The 12451-nt window shown below is 41.5% G+C and overlaps 1 protein-coding gene across 4 annotated transcripts in view; it reads right to left on the bottom strand.

The window, feature by feature from the left end:
* LOC114600660 (desmoglein-1-like) overlaps positions 1-12451 on the bottom strand; it is a 131027-nt gene that overhangs the window by 28696 nt on the left and 89880 nt on the right. Inside the window, exon 1 of one of the 4 annotated variants that reach the window (XM_077933080.1) lies at positions 6040-6851. The exons of the other annotated variants lie outside the window; for them this stretch is intronic. Within the exon in view, the coding sequence (XP_077789206.1) occupies positions 6040-6087 (48 nt within the window). The 5' untranslated portion in view covers positions 6088-6851. Of the gene's footprint in view, positions 1-6039; positions 6852-12451 lie in introns of those variants that run through there. 4 annotated transcript variants of the gene reach the window in all.

Here is a 12451-nt window from a genome sequence, read left to right on the forward strand (position 1 = left end):
TTGTACCAATACTACTTCCCACTTCCCTAAGGCTACACCTGGTTCTTAAAAGCCTACATATGTAGTAATTTTCTGCAATATGTTCAGAGTTAAATTCAGAGTGTGGTGGTGGCAAGCAGACAAAAGGATGTCAAGTAGGGTTGACTTTTCCCTTTGGCTACTCTGGACTGAAATAGTGAAAAGGCATTAAGTGCAGTGCAAATGAATGCCAAATAATCATGGACTTCACGGATCTGATGCACATCAAAGTGCATTCCAAATCATCCATTCCACAGATATGCCCCCTGTGAGACATTCATTGGGTTTCCTGTACAAGTGTAGGAGTTGTCTGAAGTCATTGTTAGAATTGCTACAATGCTGTTAGAGACTCACATGATTTACCCCATCCATACAGTATGTGTCTCTTGAAATGAAACATTATTACTAGACCTGTTGAGTGTTACTTTCTAATGGAAATACAGTGGTACCTTGGGTTACATACGCTTCAGGTTACAGACTCCGCTAACCCAGAAATAGTGCTTCAGGTTAAGAAATTTGCTTCAGGATGAGAACAGAAATTGTGCTCCGGCGGCACGGCAGCAGCAGGAGGCCCCATTGGCTAAAGTGGTGCTTCAGGTTAAGAACAGTTTCAAGTTAAGTACGGACCTCCGGAACGAATTAAGTACTTAACCCGAGGTACCACTGTATTCTGGTAGAAAGCTCAATGGAACTAGCACATAGTGTTAAGACTGTCTATAATATAGCATATGTTGCCATTCTTAAATCTATGAATGTTATAATAAAAAGACACTGGACTGGGATAACTCATATAATGAAGACAACAATCCACTGAGAACTTTTCCTGCACAAATTCCTTTGAGAGGCATGGGAGCTACATATAAAAGCATCATAATGTTTTCATGGATTTTGGTGGGGTTTGCATAGGAGATCTTGCTAATGGTATTTTTGCCCATTTTCAACAGAGACACACTAACTGCAACTCATGAGTATGCATTATTTTTGCTATCTTAGCCAATAACTAATTTGGGGAAACATATATGTGTTTATTTCTTCTTTTGCAAAAAGGGAAGAAGATTGTTTCCTGCCAGTTCTGCTTCTGAAAAGGAGAATAATGTATATATTAAAACAACAACAACAGCAAAAAAAACCTTCTCATGAACATTGTCCATGTAGTGGAACAATCTTCTCTTTTTACTTACGACCACTGTAGGTCTCTCATCATTGAGGGATGAATGATTGTATATATGTATGTATGTAATTACTAATATTTAATTTTTATGTGTATATCCCACCTTTCCCCAAGGATCTGAAGACAGCCAACATGGTTCTCCCTCCATTTTATACTCACAACAACCCTGCAAGGTAGGTTAAGGTAAGATATATACTGGCTGGCCCCAAATCACCCAGTAAGCTTCATGGCTCTTTGAGAATTTGAGTCCAGGTCTCCCCAATCCTAGCACAACATTCACCAATGCACCAAAGGTCATTAGTGAGCCATCAATCAAGGGCATAGTTGGTTGCAATATACAGCAGCATGGTGTGGGAGAAATGTTCCTTGATCTGAACTTAATATTTGATATTTTTGCTCAATGTGGGGGGTGATTTATTGTGGCATATTAAATTATGTGCACCAGGCCAAGAAATAAGTCTTTTGCTGCATTTGCTTTGATGCGAAATTTGCTAAATTTCTCATGCCAACAAGGACAGTGGTAAATTCAAGATGCTCATGTGGATTTTGAGAAAGGAAAGTGGACACTCCAGAAACCAGCACTCATTAATACAGTCAAGAGTTTCCAAGATGCATGCATATTCCTGCCTGCCTCTAAAAGTTTCCCATGCATTTCAGTGGATGGAAGTTAAATCAGCATGTGCATTCCTTTGTGGGTGTTGTTCAACTCTCTCTAGTATAGTGATTTATTCCACTGTTCAGACAGGATTTCAGAAGTTATTGATCTTCCAATGCTTGAAGCAGAAATCCTAAACACGCTTAATTGGGAGTAACCCCAGTTGGACTCAGGATGACTTACTTCCAAGTAAACATGTATTAGTCCATGTGTTGTTTAAGGGATGAATTGAAAAAAATAGAATGTTTTAAATGTTTGAACCCAGATTCCCAAAGTCTGAGTAATTATTTCAGATTTGCGAGACTGCAGAAGAGATCAGCTTCAGAGTTCCATTACTTTAATATGCTGCTCCACAACTTCTACTTCAAAGCCATTTACAAACATGAATTAATTAACTACTATCAGTGCCAAGGCAATATTATATGCAATTATGGCATACTCCCTGCTCCACCTACTTGAATCCAAGTGACTGAACATGCCCTTAATTCCTGATCTGTTCTCTTTCCCAGTGCTGTTCTTTTTAGGAGTTGAGCCTGTCTCTTTGAAGTCAGGCAGGGTATTGCTGTGAACAGGGCTGAGTATTCAAGCGCATTATACTATTAGTCATCTTTGTGCCATTGTAGTGTGCAGTTGTGTCAGCATTTTGGACTATGCATTTTATTCCTGCGCCAAAACTCCCACTGAAGGAGATTAAATCTTTCCTTTTATTACATTTATTTCCAAAGTTCTGTAACTTTGCAGTCGAAATCCTGGCAGATGGCGTCTCCAAGCCTAAACACCATTATATGGTTAGAAATCCCACAGAAATCAACAACTCAAACAGGATGTGTATCCATGTAATTGCATTCATGATTCAGGCTTAAATATCTAGGTACCTGGTATCTGTCTTCAAGTAATGTTTCTTTTTTAAAAAGTTGATGCTTAAATCCAAGTTAAGTCATTGCATTCATGAATGTTAATAGCTTCTTTGTTTTGTTTTTTAATTAAGAAAGGTAATTGTATTTCAAGGATACCTGCAGAATTATGGGCCAAATCCCAAATTCCAGAAATAAATTTGCCAACAATTTTCAAATTTGTTTTTCTTCCAAGTTTAGGTAACAAGTCCATATATGTGACACTTGTTTCTAATTATGTAGAAAGCCAGCACCATCCCTTTGAGCTAATGGATGTAGCAAATAGTCAGCTTTGGAAACCTAGGATGACTTTTATTCAGAGTGAATGGGAAGAATTCATATTATTGCTTAATAGATAAATTGTACTTTTCTTGGGCTGCAGTATAGGGAATATGCAGGGTCCCTAAGGATAATTGGTTCCTTAAACAAATTGGCCTCTGATCCCATTCCAGAAGTTCAGCTCACAATAGGAAGGTTTGTGGTGGCATCATTAAATAACCCATTTTTTTGGTGCATGACACACCACCCATGTGCCAAGTGATCTTGTAACTGAGCTCTGAGCATGCACTAGACTGTAGCCATTCAGGTCAACATCCAGACTATCTTTCAAAAGGCTTAAACATGCTGAACTCTTAATACAGTGGTACCTCAGGTTAAGTACTTAATTCGTTCCGGAGGTCCGTTCTTAACCTGAAACTGTTCTTAACCTGAAGCACCACTTTCGCTAATGGGGCCTCCTGCTGCTGCCGCACCGTCAGAGCACGATTTCTGTTCTCATCCTGAAGCAAAGTTCTTAACCTGAAGCACTATTTCTGGGTCAGCAGAATCTGTAACCTGAAGCGTATGTAACCTGAAGTGTATGTAACCCGAGGCACCACTGTACTGGATTGTCATCACAAACCTGTGTGCAATGCCTCATCCTGGATAAGATTACTTAGACCTCTCAGTTTGCTGTGACACTTCATTAAAAATACATACAAGTAATCTAGCTTTTTATTTTAATAATTGGAAGGGAAAATGAAGGTGTCTGGGTGGAACAATGAACAAGAGAATTGGCCAAGTGGAGATGGCATAAACTAGTTTTCATCAGGCAGGTGGTAAAGGAAAAATGCACTGCCTTCATGAAGCAAGCCTGTACAAGTACAATGAACACAGCCCAAACAGAAAAATCAGTATTTTGCAGTGAGTACTTTTTGGATCAAGCAGGTGTTGAAAATTCAGATCAGATGGGGAAATATATACTGACTCCCTTCCAGACCAGAACATTTGTTTCAAAATAAAATTGCTAGTTTTAACTTTTGATTTTTTTCTGTTCTTCTGTTATCTAGAATATTAGCACTGGTTCACATGCATATCATAATAGACATTGTGTGTGTGTGTGTGTGTGTGTGTTTGTGTGTGTGTGTGTGTGTGTGTGTGTGTGAGAGAGAGAGAGATTCTGTGGTTTGGGAAACTCCACATTATGAAGAAATTTCTTTTACTTCTGCCTGTGAAGTCCTCTTAGTGATCATGCTCTCAAACAAAGATTTGGATATGCCGAAGAGCTTGGGAAATGCCGGTAAGATTACTGGCCTTTCTCCCCTCCACACCCAGGCAATGCAAAGTTACAAACTTCAAAGGAAAACCCCATTCACTTTAAAAGACCCACACCCCATTGGGTTCATTGGAGTAGTTGCACAGTTATTTGGATGAAGGCCTCTACAGACGACACCTGTGTTTATAGATATTTTCTCAGCTTTGTCAAAAGATGGCTAAAAACAGACCTGTTTCATATGCTGAAAGAGACACTTTTCCCAAATAAATGTCAGAGGGCACACCTAACATATAAATCTCTGTACTTAAACCCCAGCCTTAAGAAATGCATGCTATTTAATTATTGGGACTTGGTCTACAGATAATAATGAAAAAGATGTATCAATGGCCCAGTCTAATTTTTAAGAGCAAGCAACATTCCAGGCTTTGAAGAGACCTGAATGTTGCACCAAACATGTAGGAACCGATTCATTGCTTTGCTTTTTGCCAACCCTTAAGTTATTCACTTGGCAGCTGACTTCATTGATTAGTTCTAATTTATCAAGTGTGAAATTGTTAATTGGGCATTGCTTCTTTCCTTTGAGCAATGAACTGCAGAGTTTCGCTCTGCCACATCATCTTAGAAAAATTTGATACATTACCAGTAGGAAAGGTGGTGGTGGGGGGAATGTGCAAATTTACATTTGGTCTGAAGAAATCCTATTTAAGAACAGATTGCAAAGAATACTGTAGCATTCTTAAGATTATACGGTCACTTGAAACTAGTGTCATTTTTGTGCCACAACTCTTCATGAACACCTCCATCATTCACTTGGAATGGCAATGGTGCCCATCTGAGAGGTGCCGGAACTGAGTTCCAGCAAGTTCCAGCTGAAACCCCCCCTGCTTGCAACCATTCTAAGTGCAAGAAAAAGCAATACAAATTACGATAAATGGAGTTACATGACAATATGGACTATGCAGCAAGGCCTCCAAGGCCACCAAGTTCTGTCTCTACAATCTCTCAACATTTGATTGCTTCAACATGCCTAAATGTCGTTTCTTCCACAGATAGCACTTTCCCGTGTATAAGAAAAACAAACGCAGCACAAAGCTCTTACATAAAGAAGTACCATGCTGATGAATTTTCCTGTTTGCACATGTATCTAGAAGCAGGTTTTCAGTGACAGACTGGATAAATCTAACTCCGAGGGATTTGAGCATCAAATCCTAATAATAAACAGCAAACTATACAATCTTCATGCAGTACAGGAAAAACAATATACGCCTGGATAAAGATTGAAAGAGTTTGTTCAAATGTTTCCACTTTTTTGCTAGAAAGCATACTAGCAAAAACAGATAACAAGGGATTGCTCATTATATAGAGTGGCTTTCAACTAAGTCATACTTGAACTAGACCCTTGACTAACACATCCATTGATTACAATGTGCAGTGAGCCCTCTCCCAGTAGTATCTGGCTCTCTGTTTTGGATATTAAACATCTAAATAAATGGATTTAATTATATTTAGAGTAGATGGGTGGTTTTGTTCCTGGGCAATCCCATGATCGTTTGCTCAGACGTAAGCTCGGTCAATTTCTATGGGATTTACTCCCTAGCAAGTTAATAAGAGACTTTTGACAAAAGTCTTCCTCCCCCCTTCCCCAGTCTTCACTTCCGATTTACAATGCAGGAATAACCAAAGCACAGAGAATTACCAGCATCGCCAGCACAAGAACTTGAAAAGTAACACTGGGTTTGAAAACAATTCTCTTAAAATCCATTCTTACCGTTAAAATGAAGAGCACAGCAGCTGCTCTGTAAGTAAGCCAATCCATTGCATCTGTTGTCTCTTAGGTCCAAGAAAGGGACGATAACACTCCAGGTGGCTGTGCCCTTCCCCCCCACCCCTTGTGACAGTGCCTGTAAAAAGACACTGCGTAGATGTTCTTTCACCCAGGCTTTGGAGGAGTCTCTGACTTCCTCAGATCAGAGCACTGAAGATGCTGCTTAACCAAGTGTGTTCCTCCACCCAAAACCTTTGGGCAGGTCTTGAAATGCTTGACAACATCATTATTGCTCCAGGGGGAAAGCCAAAGACACACCTTGATACTTTTTGCGATGAAACACTTTGCTGGGCACCAAGGAGAGCATTATAGAGAGAAACAAGACAGGCTGTACTGGGGAACTACTGAATGAAAGTCAGAATTACCCACTACCACTACACAAAAAACTGTACTTGTAAATTTTGGGCAGGTCCACACAACGGCAGGATCCCAAGTTAAATCCATAGTTTCACAAACCAATTTGATATTGCTGCTCTAAGTCCTAGGAGCCCACTTCCTGTGGGCATTTGGAGGTCATGTTTCCACCTCCCTCCAATAGTATTCTTATATGGGTTCCTCCAGCCATTGGTAAATGATGGAACTCTGGAGAAGCAGAGGGAAGGAACAAACACAAACTTTGGATTTGTCCCCTTTCCTTGAGATCATATAGATCTTTCTGGTGCCAGCTTAACTGAAGAGAATTCCAATAGCAGTCTTCTGCTTACTTCCAGTTTTGAGAAGCAATGTGAATTAAAGTCACCATATAAATAAAGCAAAGTTTAAAAATAATAATCCCCCGTGTTCTCATAGTAGCTCCCCTGCCTTCAGATTTCCCCATTCATTTTAATGCCTGAGGACTCAATATACAAAGCTGATCCTCCATTGAAGTCCTTGGAGTTATGTAAGCATCGTAGGCCCGGTGCTCACAGTATATAGCTCATTGGGAATAAATGTGTCTATTTTGTTTCTTACTGTATTTCTTATCTAGTTCCCTAGATCAGCTTGATATTCTTTGGAAAGAACAGTGTTTTTAAAATGTATTGAAAAGCTTATTTGATTGAGTAATCTCACACACAACAAACAGGTGTGACAAGCAGAAGTCTATCCTTGACCAGTTAAACAGGGAGCAATGCAACAACTTTACTGTCTTACTGTCTTTACTGTCTTACTGATTTGTGGGATACAAATGGAGGCATGTGGCGTAACTCAGTTTGGACAGAGTGTGGATGGCCAGAAAAGTGATGGAGACTGACTGAAGGCTTTCACTCTTCCTAGTACAGTGGTACCTCTGGTTACGTACTTAATTAGTTCCGGAGGTCTGTTCTTAACCTGAAACTGTTCTTAATCTGAAGCACCACTTTAGCTAATGGGGCCTCCAGCTGCCGCTGTGCCACTGATGCACGATTTCTGTTCTCATCCTGAAGCAAAGTTCTTAACCTGAGGTAATATATCTGGGTTAGTGGAGTCTGTAACCTGAAGCGTATGTAACCTGAACCCAAGGTACCACTGTATTCTTCTTGGGACTGATTTTTACTCTGGTCTCTTTCATTTTTTAAAAAAAGAAACTGAAGGGTATGGCTCCAAAAGTCACAGCAGAATCAGTACTGTGTGAGAAGATCTGATGTCATGCCCTGTCACTTCTCTGTATCAGCAATCTCGCAGCTGCATTCATCCTGAGGACTGTGTTACCTCTTGGGCAAGCTTTTGGGGCCGACATGTCACTTACGGGCAGGGCCAGAGGCAAAAGAGGGCAGAACAATGAATGTGACTCCTGCATCATAGCACCACAGTAGGTTATGGACAAGCTGGATATTTCTATGTTAACTACATCTCTTCATCCTCTGTGCAGGCCCTAATTGGAGCAGAAGCAATTTTTGGCCCCAGCTGCTGTGAAACTGAAGTTGTGGGTGTTGCTTTGTGTCCAGGAGCACTGACCTGTAATGGATCAAGCCAGCCTCTTGCTGCATTGTATAGAATTCTCATTTGCTTTATTTGGCTATGGTGCCACTTCAAAGGGTCATGGTTTCCCACAAAGAATACCTAAGGAATTCTGGAAATCATAGCTCTGTGAGAGGAATAAGGGTTTCCTAGCAACCCTCAGCACCCTTAACAAACTACAGCACCTATAATTATTTGGGGATGACTATTTAAAGTGTTGTCTTAGTGAGATAAAATGCATGGTGTGATGGTGGCCCCATTCTCACTACGATTGCTGTGGTGAATAGCAAAGAATGGAGGGCATACTTGAATGAGAATCTGGGCAGCCATGGATAAAGTCCTTGGCATAAAGTGGGTGAAGAATCTTACCTTCTGAGAATCTTTCTTTCTGGGAGCCACAAGCCTGGGTGCCCACCTATCAAGAATATCCAACACTGTCAGAGGGACTTTCGGGGACCTTTGCCACTATATGATTCTATGAAACCAAGTTGAACAAACAATATTCTCCCACTCGAAGGCAGAAGTGGACGAGTGCAGAAAATCCCCAGGAGCGACAAATAGGCAGCCAAGTCTTACCAATTGCACGAGATACTAAAAAAGTGACAAAAAAAAATCATTCCTGCTTTTAATTTTACTGAGGACAAACATCTGACAGTGGGTTGGTTGTTAACACATCCTATATACATATTTTTATATTTGGAAGAAAATGGTACAAAGCCAGGGTATTATATTCAGGGAAGGTATTGTATGTTTCAAAAGCAAGGGTTTATAATTCAGTTGTTGGTTGGCATCTGTCTGTCTTGGGAGACAATGGAGGAGTGTGTCTTTGGGGGTGAAGTCAATCTGCTGGAAGGTTACAGCGCCTGCTGTGGCTGTAGAGACCGATATGGGAGATGATCGATACGTCATTCCAAAGGGCTTAAATTTTAACTTAGAATTGAGTTTTTTAAAATTAACCATTCCTATTGATGGAGAAGATTGTAATTGGAGACATGGCCCCTTTAAGCAGAACACACAGCTGTGTCTGCATCAGCCCTTACAGAATGAGCAGAGTGCCTTTTCAATTTTATGGAGCTGACATTTCTATTTGAGCATATGTTTTGCTGTCATATGTAAGTGTAATTCCTTGAATAATTTTCAAATGTAAATTTATTATATTGTATGAAGGCTTTTATCAGCATGTTATATATAATTCAGCATTCCATTGCAGGCCAGCTGGAAGAAGATATTCAAAACAGAGATTTGCATCCAGTGATCTTGTCATCAGAGTCCTGCTTAGGATTTCATGCACTGCGATTTGAGTGACTGAGAGCAAAGCTACAACACTCCCAGGACAGCTTTTCCTGGTCTGTTGATTATCCTTTAACAACAAATATACAGTCATACGTCGGGTTGAAGTAGCTTCAGGTTGAGCATTTTCGGGTTGCGCCCCGCGGAGACACGGAAGTAATGGAGCATGTTACTTCTGGGTTTTGCCACTTGTGCATGCACAGATGCACAAAATGACGTCTCGCGCATGTGTGGAAGCGGCGAATCATGACCCGAGCACGCGCAGACGCGGGTTGCGTTCACTTCAGGATGTAAACGGGGCTCCGGAACTTGTAGAGATACTTTTCTCTTTTTTGAATGAAGGAATATTTGGATGGAACTTTGGATTTGAGAAATCCTGTATTGCACTTGGATATGCTTTTGGTATTGCACACATTAGGTTAAAGCTATATTTAAAGAAAGGGACGCGGGTGGTGCTGTGGGTTAAACCACAGAGCCTAGGACTTGCCGATCAGAAGGTCAGTGGTTTGAGTCCCTGCAACGGGGTGAGCTCCCGTTGCTCGGTCCCTGCTCCTGCCAACCTAGCAGTTCGAAAGCACGTCAAAGTGCAAATAGGTACTGCTCTGGTGGGAAGGTAAACGGCATTTCCGTGCGCTACTCTGGTTCGCCAGAAGTGGCTTAGTCATGCTGGTCACATGACCTGGAAGCTGTACGCCGGCTCCCTCGGCCAATAAAGCGAGATGAGCGCCGCAACCCCAGAGTCGGTCACGACTGGACCTAATGGTAAGGTGTCTCTTTACCCTTTACCTTTATATTTAAAGAAACAGACACTTGGTGGAATAAAAATGTCATATGTATATTTGATGTTTGGAAATTTCTATATAATTGCATAGAGAGTTGTGTGAGCTGAGTTTGGTAGGCTTCATTTCCTCAGAATATGGAACTACACCTGCAAATTTCAAATTTCATCCACTTCTGTCAACGTGTGTGTGTGTGTGTGTGTGTGTGTGTGTGTAGCCATTTGAACCTTTTCCCATATAAACCAATGCAAATATGTAAGAAGCCTTGACTGTTCAGATGTGAGATTCTGATTTAGACAAAGCAAGTGTCTTCTGCAGTGGTCCTAGCCAAATCAACCCACTTTCTGAAGCATCAAAGCAGAATCCAAACTGAGTCATGTCTTCAGTGTATACCCCTAGTTAAAATTTGTGTTGATTAAAGTAACCTACACATCTCAAAGTAGCTTGGTTCCTATCACAGTCCTTATATCTTATTGCAGCTTTTGAGATCACCTAGTATCCTCCTGAGTCTATTTTGCCAATCTAAAGAGGAAGGAAAGCAAAAGAAATCCTATGGAGCCAGTGCAAGAACAGATGTTGTTTGGCTTCACCTTCTATCAGCCCTAGCCAGCATGCCCAGTGGTTTGGAATAATGGCAGAGTCCAGAAACCCCTGGAGGGCCAGATGTTAACCAGGCTTCCTCAAACTCGGCTCTCCAGATGTTTTGAGACTACAATTCCCATCATCCCTGACCACTGGTTCTGCTAGCTAGGGATCATGGGAGTAGTAGGCCAAAAACATCTGGAGGGCTGAGTTTGAGGGAGCCTGGTGTAGACAGTGCTGAGTTAGCAGGACCAAAAGTCTGGCTTGGTGTTAGGCAACTTCCTATGTTCTTTCCTAATCATTTCTGATTTATCCAACGAATCTTCCATTCTCTTTAATGTCCTGTCACTATCTCATCCGGTTTCCAGTGTTCAGTTCCTCAGTATCTTACCAGTCTTTAAAATATCCTTCTTCAGTTATTTCCCCCTCTTTACACATGTAGGCCTTTTTAATGCAACTCTATGTGTTAGGCCAGGCAACATTCATTCCCAAACCATCCAAATATTTCTTGAGTATTCATCAGCTGAATTCCTCTAGTGCAGGTGTAGTTAACCTGTATTTGATGGGCCAATGATCAAGGATGATAGGAACTACAGTCCAACAACATCTGTAATGCCATAGTTTAGCCACCTCTAGTTGCTATGCCTCTAGTTCCCCAGGTCTCACTCTTCATAAAGAATTTTGCCGTACAGCATGGTAAAATCTACTCATGCATTATTCTTTAGTTCTACAGTCTCCCTTGACAAACTGGAACATTTCTTCTGTCTTCATACTCTTGCTGTATATTTCAGTATTAATTCTTTTAAATGATCTCCTTCCCTTTGCCTGCAGTCTCTCTTATCCCAAGATCTGGGCTCATTCCTTATAGATGAATGTCTCTGATCAATTTAGAATGAATCATAACTCAGCTCTGCTGAAATCAATGGGGCCAGTTAAGCCTCCTCAATGGGCTTTCTTCTTCTCATTTTGACCTTCCTAACTTTGCCTCACTCATTAAAGGGAGGATAATTTATCTTGCAAGGCTGACCACGCCTTCAGTCTCTCCATCTCTCCCCTTTACCTCCAGCACAGACTTGTACATTTGTTCATGGGTATGTCCTTGCTACCTTTCTTTCATTTGCTCCAAGACTTTCATTCTCTACTATTCCCTAACCACAGCAATGTCTTTAAAATGGCCTTTTCCTTTCCAGACTTCAAAGTTTTGCAGACTTTTTTTTTTTGCAACTCCCTCTTTATTTCACAGAGCTCCTGCCAACGACAATTTTATTATATATACAATTCTACTTTATTATCTTTGCAGAACTCTATACAATTGCAACTGACGCACTTGGCAAGGTAATAACGCAGCCAGGCTATCCTGGGTTGACATAACTCCCCTCAGGGCAATTTGACCATCTACATAGGCTAGCCTGAGCCTTCTAGGACTTCACTTCTCATCAGCCCAAGCCAGAATGGCCAATAGTCAGGAATGATTGAAGCTGGAGAGCTGCAGCCTCCCCATTCCTAAAGGTAAAGGTAAAGGTACCCCTGCCCGTACGGGCCAGTCTTGACAGACTCTGGGGTTGTGCGCTCATCTCACTCTATAGGCCGGGAGCCAGCGCTGTCCACAGACACTTCCGGGTCACGTGTCCAGCGTGACGAAGCTGCAGCTGGCGAGCCAGCACCAGCGCAGCACACGGAACGCCGTTTACCTTCCCGCTGGTAAGCGGTCCCTATTTATCTACTTGCACCCGGGGGTGCTTTCGAACTGCTAGGTTGGCAGGCGCTGGGACCGAACGACGGGAGCG

The sequence above is a fragment of the Podarcis muralis genome, chromosome 8 (assembly GCF_964188315.1).
Source record: "Podarcis muralis chromosome 8, rPodMur119.hap1.1, whole genome shotgun sequence".
Taxonomy (NCBI): Eukaryota; Metazoa; Chordata; class Lepidosauria; order Squamata; family Lacertidae; genus Podarcis; species Podarcis muralis.